Source organism: Nesoenas mayeri (assembly GCF_963082525.1).
Source record: "Nesoenas mayeri genome assembly, chromosome: 8".
Lineage (NCBI taxonomy): Eukaryota > Metazoa > Chordata > Aves > Columbiformes > Columbidae > Nesoenas > Nesoenas mayeri.
The window spans coordinates 20769501-20794687 of NC_137554.1; the positions used below are offsets into that span (position 1 = coordinate 20769501).

General features: G+C 38.9%; 1 protein-coding gene across 3 annotated transcripts in view; it reads left to right on the forward strand.

Moving 5' to 3' along the window:
* The first annotated feature begins 592 nt into the window (after positions 1–592).
* The window catches only part of OSBPL9 (oxysterol binding protein like 9), a 61451-nt gene continuing 36856 nt past the window's right edge, over positions 593–25187 (forward strand). For all 3 annotated transcript variants that reach the window (XM_080349216.1, XM_080349215.1, XM_080349217.1), the window contains exons 1-3: positions 593–733; positions 9437–9487; positions 13253–13331. In XM_080349216.1, the coding sequence (XP_080205342.1) occupies positions 623–733; positions 9437–9487; positions 13253–13331 (241 nt within the window). In that variant the 5' untranslated portion in view covers positions 593–622. The remainder of the gene's footprint in view (positions 734–9436; positions 9488–13252; positions 13332–25187) is intronic.

Sequence of the window (25187 nt, forward strand, 5' to 3'; positions counted from 1 at the left end):
TGTTTTTTATTCACTCTGGGCCCTGGTCACTCAGCCCCTTCAGGAGAAGACCCAGGCCCTTTGGCTCCACTAAGCCCAACAGGCGCTTTGGACAGGCAAACAACAGAGAAGCAGAGGGACAAGCACAACAGCGACAGAAATTAAAAGCTGCCGTGGTGCCAAGAATTGGAGACAGGACAACGCCCTCCCGCCCTCACCCAACCGAGGCACCGGGGTGTCGTGTCGTGTCGTGTCGTGTCGTGTCGTGTCGTGTCGTGCCCTCCCCACCCCGCTGCCCTCCCTCTGCCCCTCCCGAGCTGTGAGGGGAAGCCCCACACCTCAGGGACCAGATCCCTCAGGTAACACCCACACGCCTGAGCCCCGCGACTCCTCCCGCCCGCTCTCTCCTCACCACACGCGCCCGCCCAGCCTCCTCCGGCTGTTGGGCTCCCTGCCCCGCCCCTTCCCTCGCGCGCGCAAGCCACGCCCCCTCCACGACCGCCCTCTGGGGAAGTGTGGCTTCTAGCCCCGCCCCCTCGCTGCGTGCCCCGCCCCCTTCCCCTCCTGGCGGCCGCCGTGTCTCTCTCCCCTGCTCCCCTCACCGAACGGGCGGTGTGCGGTTGGTGCCGGTTCGGTGCCTAAGATGGCGTCTATCATGGAGGGCCCGCTGAGCAAATGGACCAATGTCATGAAGGGCTGGCAGTACCGCTGGTTCGTGCTGGACTATAACGCCGGGCTCCTCTCCTACTACACGGTGAGGGGCAGCGGCGGCCCGGGCGGGCGAGGAGCCGGGAGACCGGCTGAGGCTCAGGGTGGGGGTGGGGAGGGGACTCGGGGCGGTGTGAGTGCTTGGGTGGCCAATGGGGAAGGAGGAGGCGGCGGGAGCAGCCAATGGAGTGGCCCTGCGGGGAGATTGATCGGTGGGGGCGAGCGGCGTTGTTATTGTTGGCGGCCGGCGCGGGGGGAGGGGGCGGCTCCGGGGCGGGGTCGTTGGGCGGGAGCGGCCGTTACCCCCTCACGGGGAGGTCCCCGGTGGCTCCGGAGCTGGCGTCACCGGTGGGGCTTGGAAGCCGTAGGCTCCCGCCGCCCCCTGGGGCCTCACACCCACCCTCGGGCGTGTGGAGACTCCTCTGCCCCGAGGGAACGGGGCCGGCCGGCCCGCCCGCTTGCTCCGGGGATGGCCTCGCGTCCACGGGTCTCGCCGCCTCCACGCCCCGCTCCCTGTCCAGCGGGACTTGCTCTCGCCCCGGTTTGGCCGCTCTGTACCGTGCGGGTGTCGCCTTCCCGGGCCGCGGCTCGACTCGGCTCGGAGGCGGCTGCGCGGAGCGGCGGTTGTCGCTGTCACCTCGTACCCGAGGCCACGGACACGTTACCGCCGCAAGTCCGAGTCCGCTGCCTCAACAGCCGGTTGCTTCCCGGCTCGAGACTTTTCTGTTTCCGTTCAGGACTTAGTACTTTAAGCACGAAGTTTTGAAACGCCGCGTATTGAGAAACAGCGATGACTTCCTTGGCTTCTTTTTTTTTTTTTTTTTTTTTTTGCGTAACCACTAGCAGATCCTGACTTGCTAGATTGTTCAGCTCCTTACATAAAAATGTGAATTAAGTTACAAATATTTTAACAATACAAATTAATACACATTGATCTTTTCAAGGATGTGAGAAGGGTGACTGGCTGAACCACATCCATGCACAGATAAGTTTTCTCAGCACAGTGCAATTACTATTAGTGTGTCTGTCTGGATAAAACACATGCAAATTTTACGTGTAGTAAATTGTACTAGATTTACAGCAAGAAACATTACTTGGAGTGTCATGCTGTCTATGAAGGTATATTCATATAGAAACATTGCACATAAAACCTTTTTTCCCCCCTAAATCTGATTGCCAGCCCTTCTAGGAGAGAGAGCTTATCTCTCCAGACCTAGGAGTTGAGAAGACTCAGCATAAAACATTCGCAGACACTCAAACAGTTTTGGCTCATGCTGGTTCAAAATCCCTCACCTGGAATATGGATGGAGAAATAAAAGTGCTTTTGTAGTTGTTTTTTAATGGCTGTTCAAATGTCAGCTCTTTGACTGAGATGAATTAGTGAGTGTAGTCTAAGTAGAGGTCCAAGGTACAAAGTCATTTAATGCTCAGCTACAGAAATAGAAACATTTGCTGATGACTAGTGTGTATAATAATAATTCTGGTTATTGCAGTGACTTTCATTCTATGGTGTTCACCTGTTTAATAAAACTCAGTTCCTATATTTCATTATTTCCTATGGTTAAGTATACCCACACATGCATTAAACTTTTATTTTGTGTATTTTATTGCATTCTCTGTTATAATGACTTTTAGTTCACAAATTTAAAAATCCTTTTTTTAACTACCTGTTCTAGAATATTCAAGTTGAGATCGAGAAATAAAATAATGTTCTCTGCTTTGTGTGCCTTTAGCGCTAAGAAACGCCCGCAGTTAACATTTACTTTAGAATGCTTTCCTTAGCCTTGTGCTATCTTTTCTGCACATATGTCTGTAAAGTACACATTATGCCGTTCTCTAGACATCTGAATTCTTTCTTGCACCTTAGGGTGCGTATTATGAAAACTTAAGCTAGTGAAAGACTGGCTGCCAGAAGAGCCGATGCTCCCGCACACACGCTGCTTCACATGGGCTGGCATGGTCACCCATGGGGCTGTAGGCTCAGCTTGAGCTTGGCTTTGAAAGATAATTTACATCAAGTCCCAGTGGACCACGTGCCTCACCAGCGCTGACATTAGCACTCAGAAGGTACTGGAATACTGTTTCTTTCAGCTCTACCTTTAGTTTTAGCATAGTGAGCCCTGCGTGGTAGTTCATAAGACACTGGTACATAGGCAACATTAATTTGGAATGTTAGGAGGTCTGGGGGCTTTATATATGTGGGAAAATGGCCTGTCGTGATTCTGTACTTTGAATTAAAGTCTTATCTGTGCAGTCAGGTATGTGCGGTCATGTACTCTGTTCCTTCTGAGCCAGTTTCGGTCTGAAGCAACATGGTTGCTTGGCTCTGCTTGTGTAAGTGGAGCTGATTTTGAGCTTGCGATTGGCCCATCCCTGTGAGCATAATGCATGTGTGGGGTAGGCTGAGGTGGTTTCAGCCTGGCTGTGTAGACTCGCAATCTGGAAATAGTTTTGCTGATAGGATAAATTACAGTTAACTGACCAGCTTTTACCTGCTCGTCACCTCTCACAGGCTCCTTGGCCCACTTCAAACCAGAAAGTTGCAGATACAGGACACACTTTCTCCAGTAGATCCGATAACCAATTAATCTTTGACCCAGGAGCTGTAGAAAACTGCAGGGTAATAACTCCTGATGCAGCTGAACTTTCCATCAGTGCTGGATCCATAAACATATGTCTCTTCGTAGGCATGCCCTTGCACTGCTGGAGTTAATCTTTTGTAGCAACTGCAGAAAAGTACCCTTAATGTCGAATAAACATTCAGAGTTAGTGTGCAGTAGTATTGCACTTGGAAACAGAAAGCACCTAAGTTGGTATGCTTTGTCTTTTTGTAAAATGAGTAAATGTTAACCTAAATGTGTTTTGGCTACACACATCAGAAGCAAATGTATTCAATTAAATTTACATTCCTGACATGATTAGAACTTTCAAGGAGCAAGGCAAAAGATTTTACATCTAGTCTGAGTCAGAGAAAAAAATGCTAATTTAATGTTCACACTTATTTATGTTTTAATTTGTGTATTCCTTCCTCCCTACTTAGTTATATTGAATACTAGTAGTACTCCTTGAAGGTGTGAATGCGAATGTTTTTCAGACATATTTCTGAATCGGTGTACAAAAGTTTTTTTACTATGCTGAATTCTTTGCCTTTTTTCCATTTACTTCTTCTGTTGTTTGTGTTTGTACATTTTATTCTGAAAAAGAAAAAAAAAATCCTCAAATTTGCTTATAATTACAGTTGTTTAAATGTATTTATGAATTACATATTTCAGAGAGTATGGTCAGCACTTGTCATCCAAATATTGTCTTTACATGGTTTTGCTCAAATAAATTGTTGCCTAGTAGCAGTAAAAGGTTATATTTTTTTTGGAAGAGCAAAATACAAAATAATGACCGTGTTCCATTTTGGATCAGTTTAACCAATGGTTAGACAAATTACTTCTTCTTTTTATATTTTTTTTTCCCCCTCAGTATTCAGCTGAATTTGTTCTGTAGTTTGTTTTCTCTGTGTCAGGACGTACTGGTAGGTGGCATGAAGACAAATAAATGGCTGGGGAGGAAGACGGAGTTGAATGCAATTTGCTTTTAGTTTGTGTTTTCTGGTAGAAGTGCTGTCTTAAACAGACATCAGCAATAGCCTTGATTACACTTGGGAATCCTGTAGGAATAATCCAGAGAACCCCTCAAGGTTGAAAATCTGATTTAAATTCTTGTTTTAAGTGTACTCTTTAAATATATATTTTAATTGTATAATAAATTGAAAGCAGAACTGACACAACTATGAAAACAATGCTAAAACTATGACCAGTACATAGGAAGGTCAGTTCCTTAAAATATTTTAAAACTTTGTGGATATTTGACACATGGTGGTATTGAAGGGAGAACTGTTCAAACTGTTGTACACTTAAGCAGCTGCCTTATATAGCGAATGAGGCTTGCAAGAAAAAAATATTGTGTACAACAGCTCCATAGTGTGTATTCTTGAAACAAAACCGGGTGCCCCCCACCATCTTAATGGTTTTTGCACCAATAAATGCCTAAAGAATAGATTTAAATGCTTAGACATTCTGTTGTTTCACTAATCATGCCATCAAACTACTTTTAAAAACATATACACGTTGAATGCTTTTAGGAGCAAAATCTGTGTGAAAAACAGTCATTAGGAGGACGCAGTTGTGGTGGTGTAAATATATTTTTCCCCCTCATGCTTTTGGAAGATTGCTGCTAGTTGGCAAATTTAGTACTGGTTGTACTGTCTTGAAGAACTGCTGGTGGGTTGTACAATCCAGATATTGAGGAGGGGGACCCAACTTCTGCAGGAGTTACATGGACCTTTGGTAGTGAACTGAAAATGAATCTCATTGACCTTATTTCAAATGATGCCTCTGAAGCTGGAGTCATGGTTCAGTGCCCCTATGGTGGAAACTTTCAGTTGAATGCATTTTCTTGCTTTTACCCAATACAGTTTCTCAATTAACAGCTGTGTGCAAAAATCCCAAGAAAACAGGAAAACTAACATCTGCTTTTGCACAGATGTTCCTTTTGAGGTCTCTGGTTTCCATTCTTAACTGAGGTGACACTTTTTCCTGTAATAACTTGATCTGTCACATGCACTGCAAATAGCTCAGCGGGTCTAATAAAAACAGACAAAACTATTAGCAGACTAGTTATAATAAAAGAATCCCAAATTGGTACAGTTCCCAAATAAGTGGAGTACAGATCATGTGCTAACTGTGGATCCAAAGAAAACCAGTTCAGTACTAAATATGTTCACTTACCTGCAAAATCTCATCTCTTGCATGTTTTTATATTTTCTTTATTAGTATAGTGTGCAATATAAAACCAGTAGCAATCTAGAGGATTGGTGTTTGTGTAATGGTTTTCCATGTCAGGAACCATAAATTGTTGCCTTACGTTTTTCAGATATACACGACACCTATTGGGCTTAAATGGGCCCTGTAAAGAGCAGCTGCCGCCTGGTATGTGGGTAAAGCTTCGCCACGTTTTTTCTCATAACATTTAAACTAAAAGGGAACCTTTCAGATTTGCAGAGCTACTCTTTCAACACATCTAAAAGCACCAACATATAGTTACTTTCTTGCTATAAAGGAGTAATTGGAAATCAGTCAGCATAACGCAATATATGTGGGGTTTTTGTTTGGTTTGTTTCTTGAAAAGCAGTTGAATAGTAAGTGCTGTTTATACACACTGAATACCTAGAAAAACAGGCTTGGTCTCCCACCATTGATAGGTAGACTGAACAGTAATGTCCATCATTTGGGAACAGGTGCATAATCTAAGCATTAGATATTTGAGTTTTTAAGATAAAGAGTGTTTCTGTTCTGAGAAGATTGTTTTACGGCCTATATGAGGCAAGTTTTCCTCTAGTGTTTGCTGTTAACTTCGGCTGCCTACACTTTCCTTTCAAAAAGAAAACCCAAATTTATGCACAATTTCTAGGAAGCCAGTTGTTGCAGCCTTTATTTCAATACAAATTTGTAAGTATGCACTTTCAGATGAGGAATATGTTGATTTCATATCACTGAGTCTCTAAGTCCTTAAGAAATAGAATGATTTCAGAAAGATTTTGTTCCTACTCTTTAATGGTTGCTTGGGTTTATACTGTGTGCTTTTTCTGAATGTAACATCTTCCCACTGAACATGAGTTGCTTTCATCTCTTCTGTGCTCAAAATATGAGGGAAAAAAAATCCACTTTTCTTACAATCCTGGATCATGCTTTAGGAATTACTGATGCCCCTGTGGCATCCTCAGTTACTGCTGCAGTGATTTAGTCCCTGCTTTCTGACTGCATCCACAAAAATCAAAGCTTTAGCTGCCACAGTAGCAACTTCAGAGCAAGGGAGCCAGAGGAATGAATGGTGGGCTGGGAACGGCTTGTTAAGTTTTTAAATTGTTGGGGTTTATTTCTGCTTGAGAAATGACGGTTGCTGTAGCACTTGAGGAGAGCAGTAACTGTTACAGAAAGTGGTCCAAACTAATGCTTCTCCTGTAGATGTACAGGATGCACATCTGTACAGATGCAAAAATCACTGTTTATAAATAGGGCTTGCTCTGGGTTCTTCATCCCTAACAGGAAATAAATGTCATCAGTGGTTTTGCTCATCTCTGTGCTTATGTTAGAGATTTCCTTGACAGCACTGGGTGAGTCAAGAATGTACCTTCTCAAGTTCTGCGCACGTGTGCACAAGCAGAACTTGTGTCTGAGAAGTTTTTGAGGCAGACAACAGCTGGGTTTTATATTGAAATCTTAAACTTTCCATGCAACAGCTAACACTCAAATGAAATAGTAGTAAATCTAAAAATGAAGGAGGGCTGGGAGTCTTTAAGTGGTTAGAATTTTAATGTCGTGTTTTGTTGTGAGCAGATCCAGGCTTTATTTTAATTTCTCTAAGAAGCTGTAGGTTACCTGAAATGCCTTATGTTAAATCAGTTCTATACTTGATCCACCTCACTGTGTGGATGTAAAAAAGAAACTAATAAACCCCTTTTTTTTGGCAGACACCTTCATTCCCCCTGCAGTAATTTTGTATGTCTTTGTTCATTTTTACAAATTTTTATTTGAGTTCCAGCGGAAATTTATCTCATATTGCTGTCTGTTTGTAACCTATTCAAGTCCATTATCATAAAAATCAGTACACTGTGTACTGAAAGATTATTGAAAATGTAATTTTTTCTGGTTATAAAACTGATGGAAAAAAGCTGCGCATTAAAACTTTAAATAGAAGAAGAAAGTAAAATGTGACTTTTTTATTAGCTGTTCAGAGATGTCTTTCTGCTGTATGAGATTTTGTTCAGTGAACTGGAACCATTGGCCAAAACAGATATGGGATGGCTTTACTTATGCAAGAATACTTGACCAAATTTAGGACATATTGGATACCCAAGCTTAATTTTTAGCCCTTCAACCAAAGAGTAAAACATAATGCCTGAAGGGGTAGCTCTCTGAATTGTATTTTTTATGAAATCTTACTGGGGGGGGACACAGTAAATCTAAAATGTCAGTTGAGTTCTGTTTTAAAGTAATCTCCTGCAGAACTCCATAAAAGATTTGCTGTATGCTGATGAGAGAGCACAGCACTATGTGCGATGATATCTGCATGCTTTAGTCCACGAGGAGCTCAGATACTGGAATCAGCTGCTTTATTCCACTTAGGTAGAATAAATTAGATTTACCACTTCATTATAATTGGTATTAACCAATTAAAGCTCTGTCTGAAGATGGGGAAATAACAAGTATACCGAACCTGTGATTTGTCTTGTGAATCTTTTGCAGACTAAGAACTTGATAATGTTTTAACTTAATTTTCTTTCCATTAACATGTGGTTTACAAAAAAAAAGAAGGCTTTTACAGTATCTTTTGCAGTTGAGTTGACAGTCAATCTGCACAGTAGAAATCAGGGTTGTCATAATTGTGCCCTCCCTTGCACTGGGACAAGCTCTCATCTTCCCTGCACTGAGCTGGTTGAGGAATCTAAACCAAACTAAAACAAATGTCTCTTCTGCTACCTTTGTTTCTTTGTTTGGTTTTTTTTGGTCAAATTTGGTTCCCTGCCTGTGCTCAGCACAGGAGCTGGGGCGCTGATCTGGACGGTCAGACCCGAGAGATGCTTTCAGCTACTGCAGAGTTGCATCCTCAGCCAGATATTTTCCTTCCTGCTAAGGCAATGCCTCTATTTCTTTTTGAAACCACGAGAGGGAGTAATAAGCCCTCAGTAGTGTCCTCCCATTTTAGGAGAAATCTCAAGGCAGCAAATACGAAGCATAAAAGTATACTCTACTGAGCTGTGTCCCAACATGTATATACAATTTCTGATAGAAAATTATTGGAGTAACTTTGTTTCTATACCCTTTCCTGGTTTTGAGCTTTTAAATTAAAATGTCAAAAAAATTTTCCATATGCTGAAGTTTTCATTCAGGAGGTCTACAAAGAAATTCTATCTCTGTAGAATACATTATGGATGCACTGCTGGTCTTTACATCCATTTCATTCTGACCAGCTAACCTGTACTGATGTGAAAACAGATCAAACAGGTAGTAAAGAAGAGATTCAGTAACTTAGCTGCGAGATGGGCTGGGCTATGGGTTTGAGCACTGGTTATGGATGTAGGAATCCCATTTTCTGATCTGGGTTCTTACTGTGTAAATGGCTATAAACGTAATTTTTCTAGCTGTTTTAATGAAAGCAGGTTGTGCTATCTAGGAATTAGACATAGAAACCTGTCTAAACATGATATCTGTATCTGTATGAAAAGGGGTATGAATCTAGAGAACTTTCTGACAGAGATGTAATTTCATTTGTACAATTCTGCCTACAAAGCTGGATTTTGTTATATGGACACTTCTCTGAGAGTAGGAGAGAAGGGTGGGAGATATAAATCAGCGTACTGCCAGTTTTTAATATTTCCTAATTCCTTCCTTCTTTGCTTCCTTTTACTTTCTTTAAAGATGTGGATTCCATCTTCTAAGTATTTCTTCAAGGTATCTACAAAACTTCTTTAGGTGGGATATTTTATTTTTATTTTTTGAAGGATTACTTTTTCATACCATGGCGGTGTACTTTCTTTTGTGTGAGAACTAACCTGTTGTGTAACAGAAGTTGCATCTCGTTTAATCAGCCAATAATACACAAAAATGCTTTATTCTTTTCACAGTTGCTTTGAATGACTTTCTCTTTGCAATTCTTACTGTATTTCCTAATCCAGTGATCCTTTTTTTTTCTGTTTCAGTCAAAAGACAAAATGATGAGAGGATCACGCCGAGGGTGTGTTAGACTCAGGGTAAGTGGTGTCTTTAGTGTATTTAATGACTTACTGTATATAATATGGCCTAATGTAGAGAACTGCAAGGAGACTTTTGAGGTTTGGGCTCTATTTCTGACTCTTCAAAATACTGAAATAGTGAAAGTATTTAAAGAAAAAAAAAAAACGCACAACCCAAAACATTAGAGGTTGAGTGACATGCTGGGCTAATCACATTCCGTAATTTTATATATTGTATTAAAACATTATACATTTTATACATTGTCTAAAAAAGCATTGTATGACAGAGTAAGATGGGTTATTAGTAGCACACTATGAAAAAGTTGCTGTTTGCAGTTCTCATTTCTTTGTATGTGGAGATATATATGTATATACATATATGTTCTGTACCTAGAGAAGTCACTGCAAACCTCCTTCCTTCTGTCTTTCTGATTGGCCTGTGTTCTGTTACTATGTCCTCCATTCTGCTGGCTTGGACACTCTTTGGGCTGCCACTTGGCTGGGCTTGAGCTAAGTAAAACAAAGGAGGACTGGAAAGGGAAGGAAGAACACAGCAGGCAAAGTTTTTGAAATATCAGCTCGGGAGAGGGGATACAAATTGGGGGAAGAGAGGTAAGAAGATGCAGAATGGGAAAGTGGAGTGTTACATGTTTGAAATGTTCTGCCTCAGGACATTTGCCCTTGAATGCTGCTGTTGTGGCTTGAAGTGGCAGCACTAAAGGCAGCTGGGGATGTTGTGATGTGTTTGCACATGGCCAGCTTCTAACTTGCGATCAGTCACTTATGAAAAATATTTCTTGCACAAGTCCTTCTTCTGTATTTTTTCCCATTCCTCATAGAATCTCTGGTTCCAGAATGCAGCAATCCTGTGAAGAGCTGATGTAAATAGGGGAAGGAGTCAGGAGGATAATGGGTATGAATGGGAGCATTTTGAGTCTTGAAGCAGGAGCAGTATAGGGACGATGAGCTGTGGTCTGACACACAATGTGATGAGTGTTGGAGCAAAACTCTGCTTCTTTCAGTTATTCCTTCCTTCTGTCATTACTCCTTTCTGATCGTTCTGTGGGTCTAATAAAGGGGTACCAATAACCTTTTAAGACTCATACAGAGAATCTCCATTCACCTGGATTCCAGATGACTTTTTTGCCCTTTCTGGTGTTTAATGTATTAATATCTTAATGTAAATTTTTTTTAAGGGTAATGTAAACTTAAACAGCTGTCTAGAACATTACATTCCTGAAGATTCATGAGGATGTTTTTTGCATTATGCAGAAAAATTTAGTCTGAAGAACCATGCCTGCTTTAATAGGGTTGTGAGTCTGTCAATGTGGAGGTTGGCCTCAGCTTGTCAGTTTAGGAAATATTAAAAGTGAACAATCTGTTCAGTATTGCATGATCCATCTTTGTATGTATTTAATATAAAACAATCCCTTTCTCTTTCCCCATTACCACTCTCCCACCTCAATTTATTCTTTGGAACTCTTTGGAGTTTTCTGACTTCTCCCATCCTTTCTTTGAATGTGTGTGGGGTTTTATTGTGAGGAAGGAAGGAATCTTTCTTTTTTCTGCTTTTGTAAAGCGGCTCTTTTGGCAGATGACAGTGATACTGATAGCTGAACAGATGGGCTTCTGCAGTCTGAAATTGTATTGAAGAGGTTTTCTGTTTGGAGTAATTGTTGATTTGTAACTGTAGGTGTGAACATAAACAAACATGTAATTTAAGCAATTTGGCTAAAATATTTCCTTTTTTTCTTGGATGGATTTTTAGAAGCTTGTTCCTCACCTTTTTACTCTTGATACACGTTTCATAGGCCTGAAGTTTCAGATTCAGATTTTATTGTTTACGGTCATAGTGTACTTGGGAAGGTGTGTTCCTAGAAGAATCTGTGTCGTCTATACTATGCTTAATTTTTCTGGAATATATACTTAAGCTTTAACACTCTAGTTTTTCTTTTACTTGTTCACGTATGTTATCTGCATGACAACAGAAGCATCTTTTACGCTTCTGTGCCTTAGCATTGCAGTTGGAGCATGTGCGCTTTCTAGAGCTTTGTGCTGAGATCACACAGTGATGTGATGTGATCTTCCTGCTCAGTTTCCTCCCACCGCTCAGGATGGAGGCAGGATTTACCTGTCCTAGTCTGACCTTTTTAGCCTTGCGTGAGCTTTTTCTCTGAGGAGAGTGTCTTGGCCATGTTCTTGGTGTCTGACTTACAGATTTTTGATATAGCTGATGAGGAGAATGATATCGTACAACTTTCAGTGATCATCTGATTTATTGTGTAGCAAAACATGTACTTAAAGTGCCAGACATTTTTTATCTAATGGTATATTAAAAAAAAAAAATCTGGCAAAATGAATCTGGCCCATCATGTAATGTCATTGGCACTCTGTGTGACTACCAGATAGTCTCCAAATGCAATGGCTAGTCATCTGGGTTGTTGTTATGTCCTGGCACTAAGAGTATTCAGAATTATACTGGCTTGGGTGCCTTTTTAGGTGCCTTTTTTATGGTGCTGACAGAGCTGTCCTCGGAACACGCTCCTTTGGAGAAGTGGTACATTTTTGGCAGTGAAGGGAAATAAAACAATTTGGAGCTATCCTATCATGTTGTATAGCCTTGAATTACAGATGGTTGGTGCCATTCCTAAACAGGACCTGTTCCTTCTGCTCATCTTGCAATGCCTGTGATAGTCCCAGCCACATGTGAGCTGGTACCATTGGCCAGAAACCTCATATAAGTGCTATGGAGAATGTATGTGAATGAGATTGACTGTTTTTTTGGCCAGTCTGATCTTTACCTGATCTCTGCAGTTAAGTGCTGTCTAATACTTGGTGGAATGAAATGAAGCACTTGCTGGAATTGACTGACAGGCAGAATTTACCTTTTAAATATGTGCATTTTCCAGAGATGTCTTTGTGTTTTATGGGAGCGGGAAGGATAAAACAGATACTGAGGCTGTCTCTCCTGGAGAAGGAGAAGAGAAACTGAGTAAATCCATTGGTGATATTTGAACTAAATGTTATGATTTTTTGGAGCTGGCAGAGGCACAGAATGGTTCTTTTTCAGTGTCGTCTTCTGTGTTAAACCGTGTTATTTGTTAAGTGTTGGGAGGGCAGGAATGAAGATGTGGATAGATTTGTAAATCGCTACGCACAGACGGCCTTTAACTCTATAATTTATTTGCATTTCCTTCTAATAATTCATGAGGAATCGGAAGACAAAGCTAGCTGCTTTTGATAGATCCTGTTGACTTACTGTTAATATTTACTTAGGGACTGAAAATTAGATCATGCAGTGTACCAGTGACATGACATGATGGGCCAAATTCATTCTGCTAGAATGATTTATTTTTTTATAGACTGGTAGATAAAATCAGGTCAAGAGGTTTTTTCAGTAGTGCTATCTCTGAATTAGTATTTTTATACATGGAAAATACTTATAAAACTGTTCCTTGAAATATAAGTTGGAATGTAGACGAAAACTGTTTCCTATAATGATACCATAGCATAAAGTGACCTTCATTACAAAAATAAAAGATGCATATTGTTATCCAGAAAAACACAGTCTTACAAATAAGTACTGGGTTTTTTTCTGCAACTAAAAAAGTATTAAAGAACTGACTTGCATCCTGTGACTAAACAGAGAGTCTTTCCGCTCTTTACTGTATTCAGTTTGCTTCTAATTTGTCGATGCTTTTTAAATTCCAGTGGTGTAGTGATAGAGTGTGTGCTGCTGATGTCACTGCTCGCCTTACCAGGATTTTGTTCTTTGTTTCACAGGGAGCTGTGATTGGTATAGACGATGAGGACGACAGCACCTTCACAATAACTGTTGATCAGAAAACCTTCCATTTTCAGGGTGAGCTGAAAGAAGAGATTGCTTTTTCTTATAATAGATTCCACTTGTATTTGATGAATGATTTTAAATGTTTGGCAGCAGAACAGCATGAATGAGCACACTGAGAACATTCTGGATTCAGGGGTGCTGCAGGTTGGGCAGGGATTTACATCTGCAGTGGATACATGTGTGCTAGAAAGAGACTGTAGCTCTGGCAGGATTTGGGGATTAAAAATATAAAGAATAAATCACTCAAGGGGAAAAGTAATGGGCTTCTGATTATGGGTTTCGCTTATAAAACGTTTCTGATCTTCATTATCAAGATACAATTATGCATTTCTGTCTGAAGAGAATGAAGACTGGTCTGAATGTTGCAATTTGTATCCAGATAGAACTTAATGCTCAGTTATGAGGAGACTAGAGGAAACATTTGGCTTAAAGGTGGAGCTTTGCTTCAAGATTTACCAGCTTGCATTCATTTAATCTACATTTCTGTGTCTTGTCTACCAGTCACCATTTCTCTGCTATTATCTTTTTATTCACATTTACTAACACCAATGCCATCTGCCACTGCTATGTTTCGTCATTGCATGCTATGGTTCACCGGTAGAAAGGGTAAGGTACTATATAATTGTTATGTACTCCTTAAATTATTTTATCTGCAGCAGAAGGACAAAATACTGTGATGATATTGACTAGAGAAATTCTGTTTTCTGAATGTTAAAATCCTAGGGAAGTGTGATAAAAATATTTTTCAACTAACATTTATTAGTCCTTTTGCTTTTCCTCTAAAATGTAGTGACTAAATAATTTAATTGCTTTGCATGGGGCTGGAAATAGTAAATATCCAAGAGGCACATTTGCCTTTAAGCAGTCATATTAATTTATATAAACTGGAATATTCTATAACCTATATAGTACTGTACGTATTTTTAAATCAGTGATTTGAAAATGGGAGTTATCATTAATACGGCTGTGTTTGTGAGAATATGTCTAATGATAGATATTAATTGTACACCATATTGTCACTGGCATCTGTATTCCTTGTGCTACAGTTCTTCTTAAATGCTGCTGCTGTACTCTGGCTTTTCACTGCATTGAGCCTCATAAACACACCTTCATAATGCTGAGCTCACAGTAGTAGTTAAATCTACTGTTCCCAAGGATAACTGATAAAATGCAAGCTAATTGCTAATGCAGTAATGGAATGCTGTACTGTGGCAGTCTTTCAGTACTGTGAAGCTAAATACTGCTGAATATTTGAGAACTTGATACAGGTAAATCTAGAAATCTCTCAGCTTTAGTTACTGAGATATATCCTTTTTAATACATCTTATTTGAAGTGATTTCTTCTATGCTATGTTTACTTTGAGGTAGTTAGATGTCTTAAAAGATGACTGATAGTATTTGATACAAGTAATGTTTTGCTGTAAGTAATATTGGTAATTTTTGAAAACCAGTTTTTCACATAACATCTCACGCTTTATAATCTCAATTTGTGTGCATTTCTTATGAAGTCAGGATTTTTGTATGCTCCTTTAATGTAGAGCTTAGATCTTGTACACTATTTTCTGTATTATGCTTTTTCTATTGGTATATGATGAAGGTAACATCCCTGATATCCAGCAAATTGTAATGATACAAGCACAGTATTAATATATGTGGCTGTAATGTGAAAATGTAAAAAGACAGCTAAGGTATTAGTGCTGGGATATTTCAGTATAAAACACCTCTGTGGAAATCTATTTGTAGTTCTTACAGTTACTGTAAATGTATTCTCACCTCATGCAGCCCTTATGTCATATATATATATAAATGATTGTTCATTATATTAAATAAATTCAGTGTTAGGCAGGCTTTAATTTATGTGGAATATAGGTCACTATCAGTCATGAATGGTGAACAGATAATAATGTAAATACTACAGAATTTATTCTGAGACTACATAAGATATGTAGAACCGATTCTAGGAATAATCCAAGAAAACATACAGTATTCCTAACAGTTTCTTTTTAGTATTTTTTACATGATCCAGATAAAACTTTTGTTCTGTGAGACAGTCATAGCTATAAATACATTCACCCTTTATGAGAGAAGTCTTGTACAAGAGAATACTGCTGCAGAAATGGCAACTTTTTTAAAGATACAATCTCTTCCTTCATTCTTGCTGCCTTTTTTCATTCTCAAAGACAGACAGAGATCCAAACAGCCTGGAGTCTCGTTGGGAAAATAACAGAACTTTAAAAATACCAAGGTTTCAAAGATCTGCTGACCTGGGTGTGAGTTAGGGTCCCATCTACAGTGGGACAGTTTCTCTTTCAGGGTCCAGAAGAAAAATGTTTTCTTGTACTCAGACTTCAAGTACTAATTGGTGAAGACTTGAATCTTCTTTGGCCTCACTGAAGTTTTGCTGACAGGCAGTGATAGAATTCGAATTTGGGAAAAAGAAGGAGAAACTTCACACTGGATTCGTTAATTATTTCTTTATATCAGTTGCTCAAAATTATGCATCTGTCTCACACTCTAGAGGTGTAAGTAATGAGATGAAGGGCAAATAAGTAATTTAAATATGTCTGACCAACTTCTCACAGCTTTGTTTTCTTCATATGTATGTTAGTGAATTTCTGAAGTGCTAAATGTCCAGCATTTCCCACTAAGATTTGACTGTCACTGGATCTTGGGAAATTCTGAGTCTTTTCGGTGTGTAGTTCATATTTTTTTGCTGCCTGTGACATTCTCTCTCTATTCTGTGTGCAACATTGCTTCCTAGTTCATTGCTTCCTAGTTCATTGCTTCCTAGCAATGAACATTGGTAAAAGTTAAAAAGTTTTTATTACAAAGAAAATGCAGGCTTTGAATGATGACTGGGTACATGTCAAATGATATCCATGTAATTAGTACCTGGGTATAGAGGAAAGAAGTGAATTGAGTAAATATGGGCAATAAAATGAACAGCATGTTTGAGTTTTACTGTCAACTTCCCTTTAGCTCTGACAGAGTGCCCAGCAGATTTTTTTCCCTTTATTTTATTGCTAAAAATGGCTATATTGATACCTGCTCACACCGGAGGAGGAAGGGAGGGATAGAATGTCCACAGAAATTTTAAAATCCATTTTAATGTATTTCATGTCCTGATAGGTACTTGTATGGTCATACTGCATATCCAGATTTGTGGCTTGATTCTAAGGCTTCTGAAGGAGCTATATCTCAAAGCACTCCATCATGGGTTTGTTCAGATTAGATGTAAAAATCCATCCAATTTGCTGCAAGACATTTGGATCATTTTCTTAGGCTAATGCACCTTCCTGTCAGGCAGCTCTTTCTTGATAATATTTTTTCTTGCTATAATAACTGTTCCTGTTCTAAATGTTCTGTAACCTTCAAACACTGTGGTTTGGTTTGGTTTTCTTCTTTTAACATGGCCATGTCATCGCCTAGCTATAAGCTCTTTCCATTTGGAAAGTCCGTTCTCCTGTCCCCGTATCACTCAGCTGCTCTTGCTGTTCGCTGGGATGCTCGTGGCTTAAATTCAAGAATGGGAACATGATGCTCAAGGTAGTCCATCAAGGGTATTGTTGACATCTTGATATTTGAATTGCTGTCTAACCTGAAGCAGTAATGGATTTTATTTGGACAGAAGTACTTCACTAAACACACATTGTGTGCAGAAAAAAAATTCAGAGTTTTAAACTCCTACCTGAAAACCCAGCTCTTATTTTTACAGCCTGCAGCACAGTTCCTTGGAAGGCAAATCAGTCTTGTCCCCACTGTTTTGTGTAATAAAGGATTGAAAGATTGGAAGCAGTCCAGTGCATTGATCTGAGATGATTTTGCTTTAGCTTTCGTCTTTCCTTTCCTATTTCTGCCACAAAAAAAAATCTGAGAAATGAAGCATGAATGTTGCTGTGCAACTTATTCTCCTTTTACATTAAAGCTGTCAGCTGGTAGAGGTAGATATCTCCTTTTTCCCCATCCTGCCCCAGTTTCTAGCTTGATTTGTGACTGCCTACCATCCCAGCTGAGAAAAGAGGGAGATAGGCATGGCAAGATGTTGCCTTAATGTTACAAAAGCAGGGAATTTTTGTTTGTGTGGGACACAGCTATTACTAAGGATATACTGGGATCCACAAAGGCCTTAGTTGCTGACCAGTATCAGAATTTGAGATAAGTATTTGTTTTCAGTATCAAAATTAAAAAGAATGGTTTTAAACATGCATTTCACCACTGCTTGGGGAAACAGTCAATATTTATAGTCTTCTATAAAACCTTAACATTTTCCCCAAAAAGTTTTGAGGGGTTTTTAAATTTGATATTGAAAAAAAATGCCTAGAAAGAGATTTTGGTGTGAAATCTTGCATCTGTGCTGGTTCCCCCATGATGTTTATAACTTCTGTGACGATGCCCTTTGTCCTAAGCTAACATTTTTGGGGGCTTTTGGGGGTTCTGGTGATGCTGAAACAGAGAATTCCTCTATGCTATGCTCAACGGTGCTTTTATATTGCAAAGTAGAGTGAGCAGCTATGTCAAGAGTAAAGCTTCCAGCCTTGTCTCTTCATATAGTACATTGGCTTCAGAGCTGAGCCACCTCTCCTCCTCCCTTTAGCTCACCAAATCTGTGCTGCACAAACTTCTGGGCTGCATCTCATCCTCTCCCAACTGGCAAAACTACCAAAATTCCTCTTTGAACTAGACCTAGTTTTAGCTTCTGCAGTATCATTGTTCTGTCTTCTTTCTTCCATCTATCTCCTTTTCGCTGTTAATGTAATATACTAATGTTTCAGGTGTTTGGAACTTGTGACCAGCACACAGGGAATGGTGCGTGGTTGTGCTTTTGCTGTTTCATGCAGTTCCTTCTTGCACGCCAGCATCCTGTATTATAATTGTCTATTTTCTAACCATACCATGAGTATGCCATTTTTAATAGGGCTGTCTGCACTCAATTTTTATGGTCATATATTATAGAAACACCTCTTGGTTTTCCATTTCTTGCTGTCGAAGTAGCAGATTTCAAAATATATGTTGAACTTGAGAGTAGCAAAGAAAATAATACCTTGAAACAGTATCTGTATGATGTGTCCAGTTGTTTTCTTTTTTCCTTCCTCTGGATGAAATAGTATATTTATTGCTTGTTACTTTGAGCATCAATATAAATCGATTATCGCCGTCGTATATATGATACATGGCAACTATTTTGGAAGGGGAGAAAAGGTCAGGAAAGATCTCACTATAAGGAGAGTATGGACGTGCTTTTCCCTCTGTTTTAACAAGAGATTCCTCTATTCTGATTCTTTTTTAGTTCGGCCAAAATATGATTTGTACCTTAAACTACTAGTTTATGAGCTAGTTCAATGTGATCAATTGCTTTTAAATGGCAACATACCTTGAAAACCATTTCTACAGAATATACTGTATAAAGTATTATTTAGTGTTACTATTATTAATATTTAAATATTGACATTTTCTATTGAAAACACAGATACTTGCAGATTGTCCCACATTCAGAAATGTTTAATTATGAAATTACACATTGTGTAGTAGTTCCCAGAGAGAACTAATAGCATCTCAATCATGCATTTCATTTGTCACACAAGTTTCCACCTAAAGGTATGTTTATGGACTGATTATAAAGCTTGTTAAAAAAGGTTTTGAGCTTAGGTGACAGTGAGGCAGAGGTTTAGTTGGTTTCTCAAGATCACAGGTTAATGTTGCTAATTTATCGCACACAAGAGACCATTTGTTGCTTTTTCTTTGAAAGGGACTTGCGACTGTGCCAGAGTCTTCAGTAGGTACAGGGAGATCAGACCAGTCAAACACTTGAAGAAGAAAATGAGGGTTGGTTTATACGTGTAGGTGGAGAGTGGCATCAGGAGGAAGATGAGTAGAAGGGAGAATAATGATGATGACAACTCCAAAATTATGATACAGAGGAATCAAGGTAGTGAGACTATGTTGAACCTTTAGAAGAATGCGAGAGCTGCATGTGTTAGAAGGGTATTTGTGAGCAATGAAACTAGTATTTTGGTAAGCTTGTATGAAATTCTGCTTCATCTTGCGTGTTTTTCTATGGCTGGAAAGGCCTTCAGTGACGTGAAAAGGACATTTATTTAGCTGTGAACAGCCCATTGATGTGTGACTCTTCCACCTTGTTGGGCACTACTGATAAAATCTTTCTCCATTGAGATTAGTGGCAAAAATCCTATTGATCTCAGTATAGTCGGAATTCCACCTCTGTCATCTGGTTATTTGTGTGTAAAGATATTACATTAGTTCAGCACCTGGCTGAGAAAGTACAGGAGTTTTGCATAAAAATCAGTGGAAGTGTTGTGAGAATGAAGGCTGCATAATTGACTCTATTGACTCTGTGGGTGGAATAGACTTTTTTACTGAGTTCTGCCTGTAAGTAGGTCACAGTGAATGAAAATAAAATATGCATTTCACTTGTGACAGTCTGGTGTATTTATAAGTAATCTAGTGATTTTTTTAAATGAATTCTTGAGGTTTTTCTTTCATCCTGATGCCCATGTACATGCACACATCCTAATGCCCATGTAGGAGGGAAAAAAAAAGCTAATTCTGCTAATTCTGAGGTGATATGTTCATGTTTTGTATGTTCTGCCTTCCAAGTACTGCTGTGCGTGACCTAGAAATGCTAGTGGTAAATGCTGTATTGTGGAGCAGAGTTGTTAAACTTGATTATATCTAATCTTTAGATGCTATCAAGCTTAGGCCAGAAAAAGTAATCTGTTTTATGCTGTACTTTACCATTTGGTATATGTTATATAAACACAAATAATCTCTTCACAGCAAAGTAAATATTATAGGAACTCTAAATTACAAAATTTATTCTCTATTTGGGAAATTAATAGAGGCTGAGAGCATTTAATGTAGTTGCATTTTATTTGCCTTCTTATCCTCATAGAATAGAACTTTTAATACTCTCTGCCATATCTGACTTGGCAGTTTGGGAAATTCAGAGATAAGGGACTATTGTTGTAATACACCATTTTTCTGAAGTAAAGAAATTCCTCAGTAGAAACAGTGATTCTTGGTTTTAGTGCGTTTTTCATTCTGTAATTTTCTCCTTGGCAAAATAATTGCTTTTCTTTCTTTTAAACTCCTCTAGGAAAGAGTTCAGAATTATTTTAGTATAAAATGGATGTTAAAATATCTCATGAATAAGCTCAACCAGACAGATCACAAAAAATACACGTCTTTAAAAATACTATTGTAATATTAAATCTCACTGCAATGCAATGACATACTTTTCAAGTGTGCTTCTCTGCACACTTGATAGGACTGTGATTGTGTTGAGTGGCCTGTGGTTGGCTCAGACATGTCTGAGATGTCACAATAAATTGTACAGGTACCTTTTGAAGGATGCACTATAGATACACAGGAGTTAAAGGTTAAGCATACAGGAACCCGATCTAGCTCCTAAGTACTAGTTCTACTAGAAAAAAATGTAAGAGTATCCTAACTGACATAATCATGGTAAATTTGTGATTATTCAGGCATGAATTATTCCAGCCTCTTGCATAGAGCAGTGACTATATAGCTCTATGTGGACTTAGCTGGTTCCATGTGCAAATGTGCACTGTTAAATTGCAGTAAAAACCGAGTTAATGATTCTGGCACTTAAAATAGAGGAAAACACAGGGACTGTTAGTGTTCTCTCAGCTGTAGACTGCATTGATGTTTTTGTGGATAGCTGATACCCTAGTACAAGTTGAATTTCAGCTGACAAGATAACTATTGCCTTAACACCTCAGACTAAGAACCACAATGATTTTTCCTGCAGTACAGTGGGCTCCTCTGTTTAATTTCTCTTTCTGATTAGTATAAAAAAATGGAATCACTTATAAAGAGCTGAAGTAACATCTTTCTGTTTTTTAAATGCCAGGTATTTCTCATGTAGATGTCTCAGTGTTCCCTATTTGACTTTTGTAATGCTGTTAATCTGGCGTTAGCTTAGGAAAAAGTAACTTGTTTCTGTCTCTTGCCCTCTGCCGTTCTTCACTTTCTTGAAGTTTTGGGTCAGGAGGGACCAGACCCTATTCCTGCATTTCTATATAAGCACAAATAACTAGTGAAATTCCTCAGTCTTGATAATAATTACCTTATCCCAAATGTGTTGGCAGAAAGAAATTCTGGAGTAGCTTTCCTATAGGCATTGAGAGGGAGAGGATGAAAATGAAGCCTGATAAAATAATGATTGGATCCAACCAAATAAGGTTGGATTGATTTCAGGGTAATAGAGACAGGAACACAGGACTAATGAGCAGAGCGTTCTTGTCCCCTACCTGCTGAAGAAAAACTCCAGCATTTGCCAGTGCAGAGTGGATATTTTACAGTGTGCATCCCAAACTTGTTAGCTGAAAAGATATTACAGCTGCTTCTTTGGCCAAAGTTGCCCTCTTTAAATGAAAAATGGCTTGGATACCTAGCCTTCCCTACAGATGGGTGGATAATGATCTCTGACCATTGTGTGTAGATTTTTCCCAGAAATTGTTTCTGAGTGTGTTGGCTAATCTCTTTTTTGAATGTTCCCATTGATTTTTTTTTTTCCAGCAGTGATCTTTTGGCAGCTGTTCAGTTCTAAATTGCTTTTACCATTAGGGAGCTTTGTCTTGCATCTAATCTCACAGCAGCCATTTTGATTAGATTTAATATAACTTTTTCTTGTAGGTTGCTTTACTAAAAACTGCATCCTACTGCTTTCTCCGTGGTTTTCTTAAAAGAGTATATGGAGGAGAGCCAGGAGGATCTGTGGTTGATGATGATCTGAAAGTTAAACCAGTGTCCTGATGCTTCCAAGGTTACAACACTGGGTTTGTGCAGTGAGCAGCGTGCCAGGATTTATTGTAGCCAAGACTTTGTCTTAGTGGCAGAGTTGGTGATATTCATGTGCTTTACCCAGGGGTTGATCATGCTGTGCCATATGTTTGATTGTAGTATACAAGGAAAAATACAGCTTTTTTTTTCCTTCTACTGAACCCTGGTAGAAAGAGCTATAAAAGGGCCTTTAGAAGAATGGAAGCTTCAAAAGTTTAGTTTATTTATGAGCACAGGAAGGTCAATTTAGTTTTTGAACTGTACTGGTCGGCTTGTTTCAAGGTCTCCCCTGTTGCTGTAAGCCTCCTCTGTTGTGTTCCTGCTTCACAAAGAAGCCTTAATGTGATAACCTTTATTAATGGGCTTCTGTAGATTGAGAGTAGTGTTTAGCTAATACAGTGACCTCTTTTTGCTGGCAGTATGGAAGGTCACAGGAAGTCTGTTGCAAGACAAGGATTAATTTACTGCTCTGCAGCTTAATTGTTTCTTTTTTGGTTTAAATAAACTAAAAAAATCTTGAACACGGGATTTTTGTATCCCATGAATTACTTACTAGCTCCTCAGTGACTTGTATCCCAGCTTTCCAGTAAGATGTTATTTGGGACTGGGAGATGGTTGATTAAAAGAAAACAAACAAACAAAACCAAAACAAAAACAAAACAAAAACCAACTAACCAAACAAAAAACCTCACCACACCCACAAAAAAACACAGAAAAACAGAGAACAAATCCAAGAAACCTGACACAAATGAAATATGTTCACCACTGCCACTTTGAACACACACTTGAAAAGCTGAAGTATTGATACATTTGAAGAACTGATAGATTATTGACACAGGTAACTTTACATGTTTACCATTCAATGGTGACTGATGTAAGAAGCATAAGCTTGATTAGTATGTCTGTCAGGACTAGGCAAAGGGGCCTGTTCTTGGTAAGTGGAACCATAAAATTACTGCCAGAGGAAAATATACCTGATTCTAATTGACTAATACAGTAATTGAAATAGTGTTAAAGTGTAAGCTGTGCATTGGTGGGGTGGGGGTGGGGGGGAAGAACAGGGTGTTTGTGGGTACATAATATGAAAAGAAAAATTATGATTTGCACCTTGCAAAATATATTTGGCTTAATTCAGTCATCTGGGAAGAGTTCATAAGGTCTCTGTCCCTTCATTGTGTCTAGTTCCACTGCATTATAAACTTGTCCTCAGCACCTACTTCTTCAGTTTTTCAATTAAAATATAGAGAGCTAGTAGAGTTAGAAGTTAAGAGAACTGTTAAGTTAGAAGTTCTTTCTAATGAATTTTTGAGAGTATTACAGATGGTAAAGTCTGGCTTTTTAATAGTTGCTGCAGTTCTGCAGGAAAGTTGTTTACCTGCTGTTCCAAGTAACATTTAAGTACTTTAACTTCTTCCTATGGACTTCTATGTGCATATGAGAGCCCTTTAGGTAGTCACTTTCCCTTATGTCTAGTTTTGATTTGTACAGATTAATGGTATTACCAGAATACCTGTGGTGATTTATCACACTTTACTGTTTTAAAAGAAAAATTAATAGGGATTGACTTTTAGTATCTGAGAAAATATGTATTTAAAAAAGAGCTAGATTTCAAACTAGGCTTTTATGTTTATCTTGCATGTAATGGAAGTTTTGCCCCACTATGTTAGACTTGAGGCAAATTTCTATATTAAAAAAGACATTCTTACATATTTCTCACAGACATATGAGTTGTCAATTATTTCCTGATGGCTTTGTTAATTTGAAATAATTGGTGTATATATACTGAAATAAACAATGCAATATGTTAATCTGGATATTGATGGGGTTTTCTCTCGTGAGTCTAGAAAAGTCTACAGCTTCCTTCTCCTAAAGGCAGGGGGACATAAGAGAGATTCTTCCATGGAGTTGTGATTCTCCTTTCCTCATCCCTTCCTCTGGCCAATGAAATACCCTTTGTAGGAATGGATGTGTGAAGAAGTAATAAATAATTTCCTAAAGAAAGGTTTATTTACCATATTTGGAAGACCTATGGTGGTTTTTAGTACAAATGAGTAATGGGTAATGCTACAGAATTCCAAAGAATAAAAGCATTGGAAACATAAGGGTAAGAAAGGGAACACTAGAAACAAAGCATTTTGAGGCTGGAGAGTACATTTCAGTATAATAACTTAGAGATATTTCCTCTGAACTCCATAACAAATAAGTCAGATAGGAATCTTAGTTCTCTGATTCATAATAGGTACCACCTCACTTATGCTTTCCTTGCTTTTAGCAGGCTTCCTGTTTCTTTTAAATACCTTCCACTTAAATAAGGAAATAGAAACAATTGTCAATAACTATTCTAAATCTGTACATGGGCCAGTTTGTTTACAGTCTATTTAACATTTGTGGATTTTTCTCTTCTTTCTTTACCTGGAGTCCACTGACTCTGCTCCTATGTTTTCTAAACACTCTTAGAGCACCGCAAAGGAACTCTTTTGAACTAGCAAATAAAGGTGGCGTGTCGGTATGGGGGTACAGGGGGAAGAAAAGCAGTATTGGGTGAAGAAGAAAAAAAAAAAGAAAAGCTCTGATAGTTCTGAGTCTGTTTTGATCTGTTCTTCACCCTCATTCTCCAGCTCCTCCCCTCTTCCTTGTCCCCCTAGTCCTGAACACATCCACTGCCTCCTTTAATCCTCACTTAATATATTGCTATCGTAACTATCACTGTCTGCAACAGAGGAACATAATAATCTTCTTTTGTCATTGCTTCCTGACTTGGACTCTTAATTAAAACTGTATGGTGGTCTGGTGCAGAAGTATGAAAATATTATTGTGTGTATTGTCATTAACATATGATTCAGGTTCTATTCAGTTTTAGAGTAGGGTTGTCTTGAGTTTAAAAAATGTTTGTGATGTATTTTAGATTATTCTTTGTGCTTCATTGTTCACACTGGTAACTGGTTGGAGTTGATGTTTGTGCTGTTTTATGAATCCATACCTGAAAGGCTAACTTATTCAAAGTTACTATGTCCATACTGAGGTAGAGTTACTGGATAATTTATT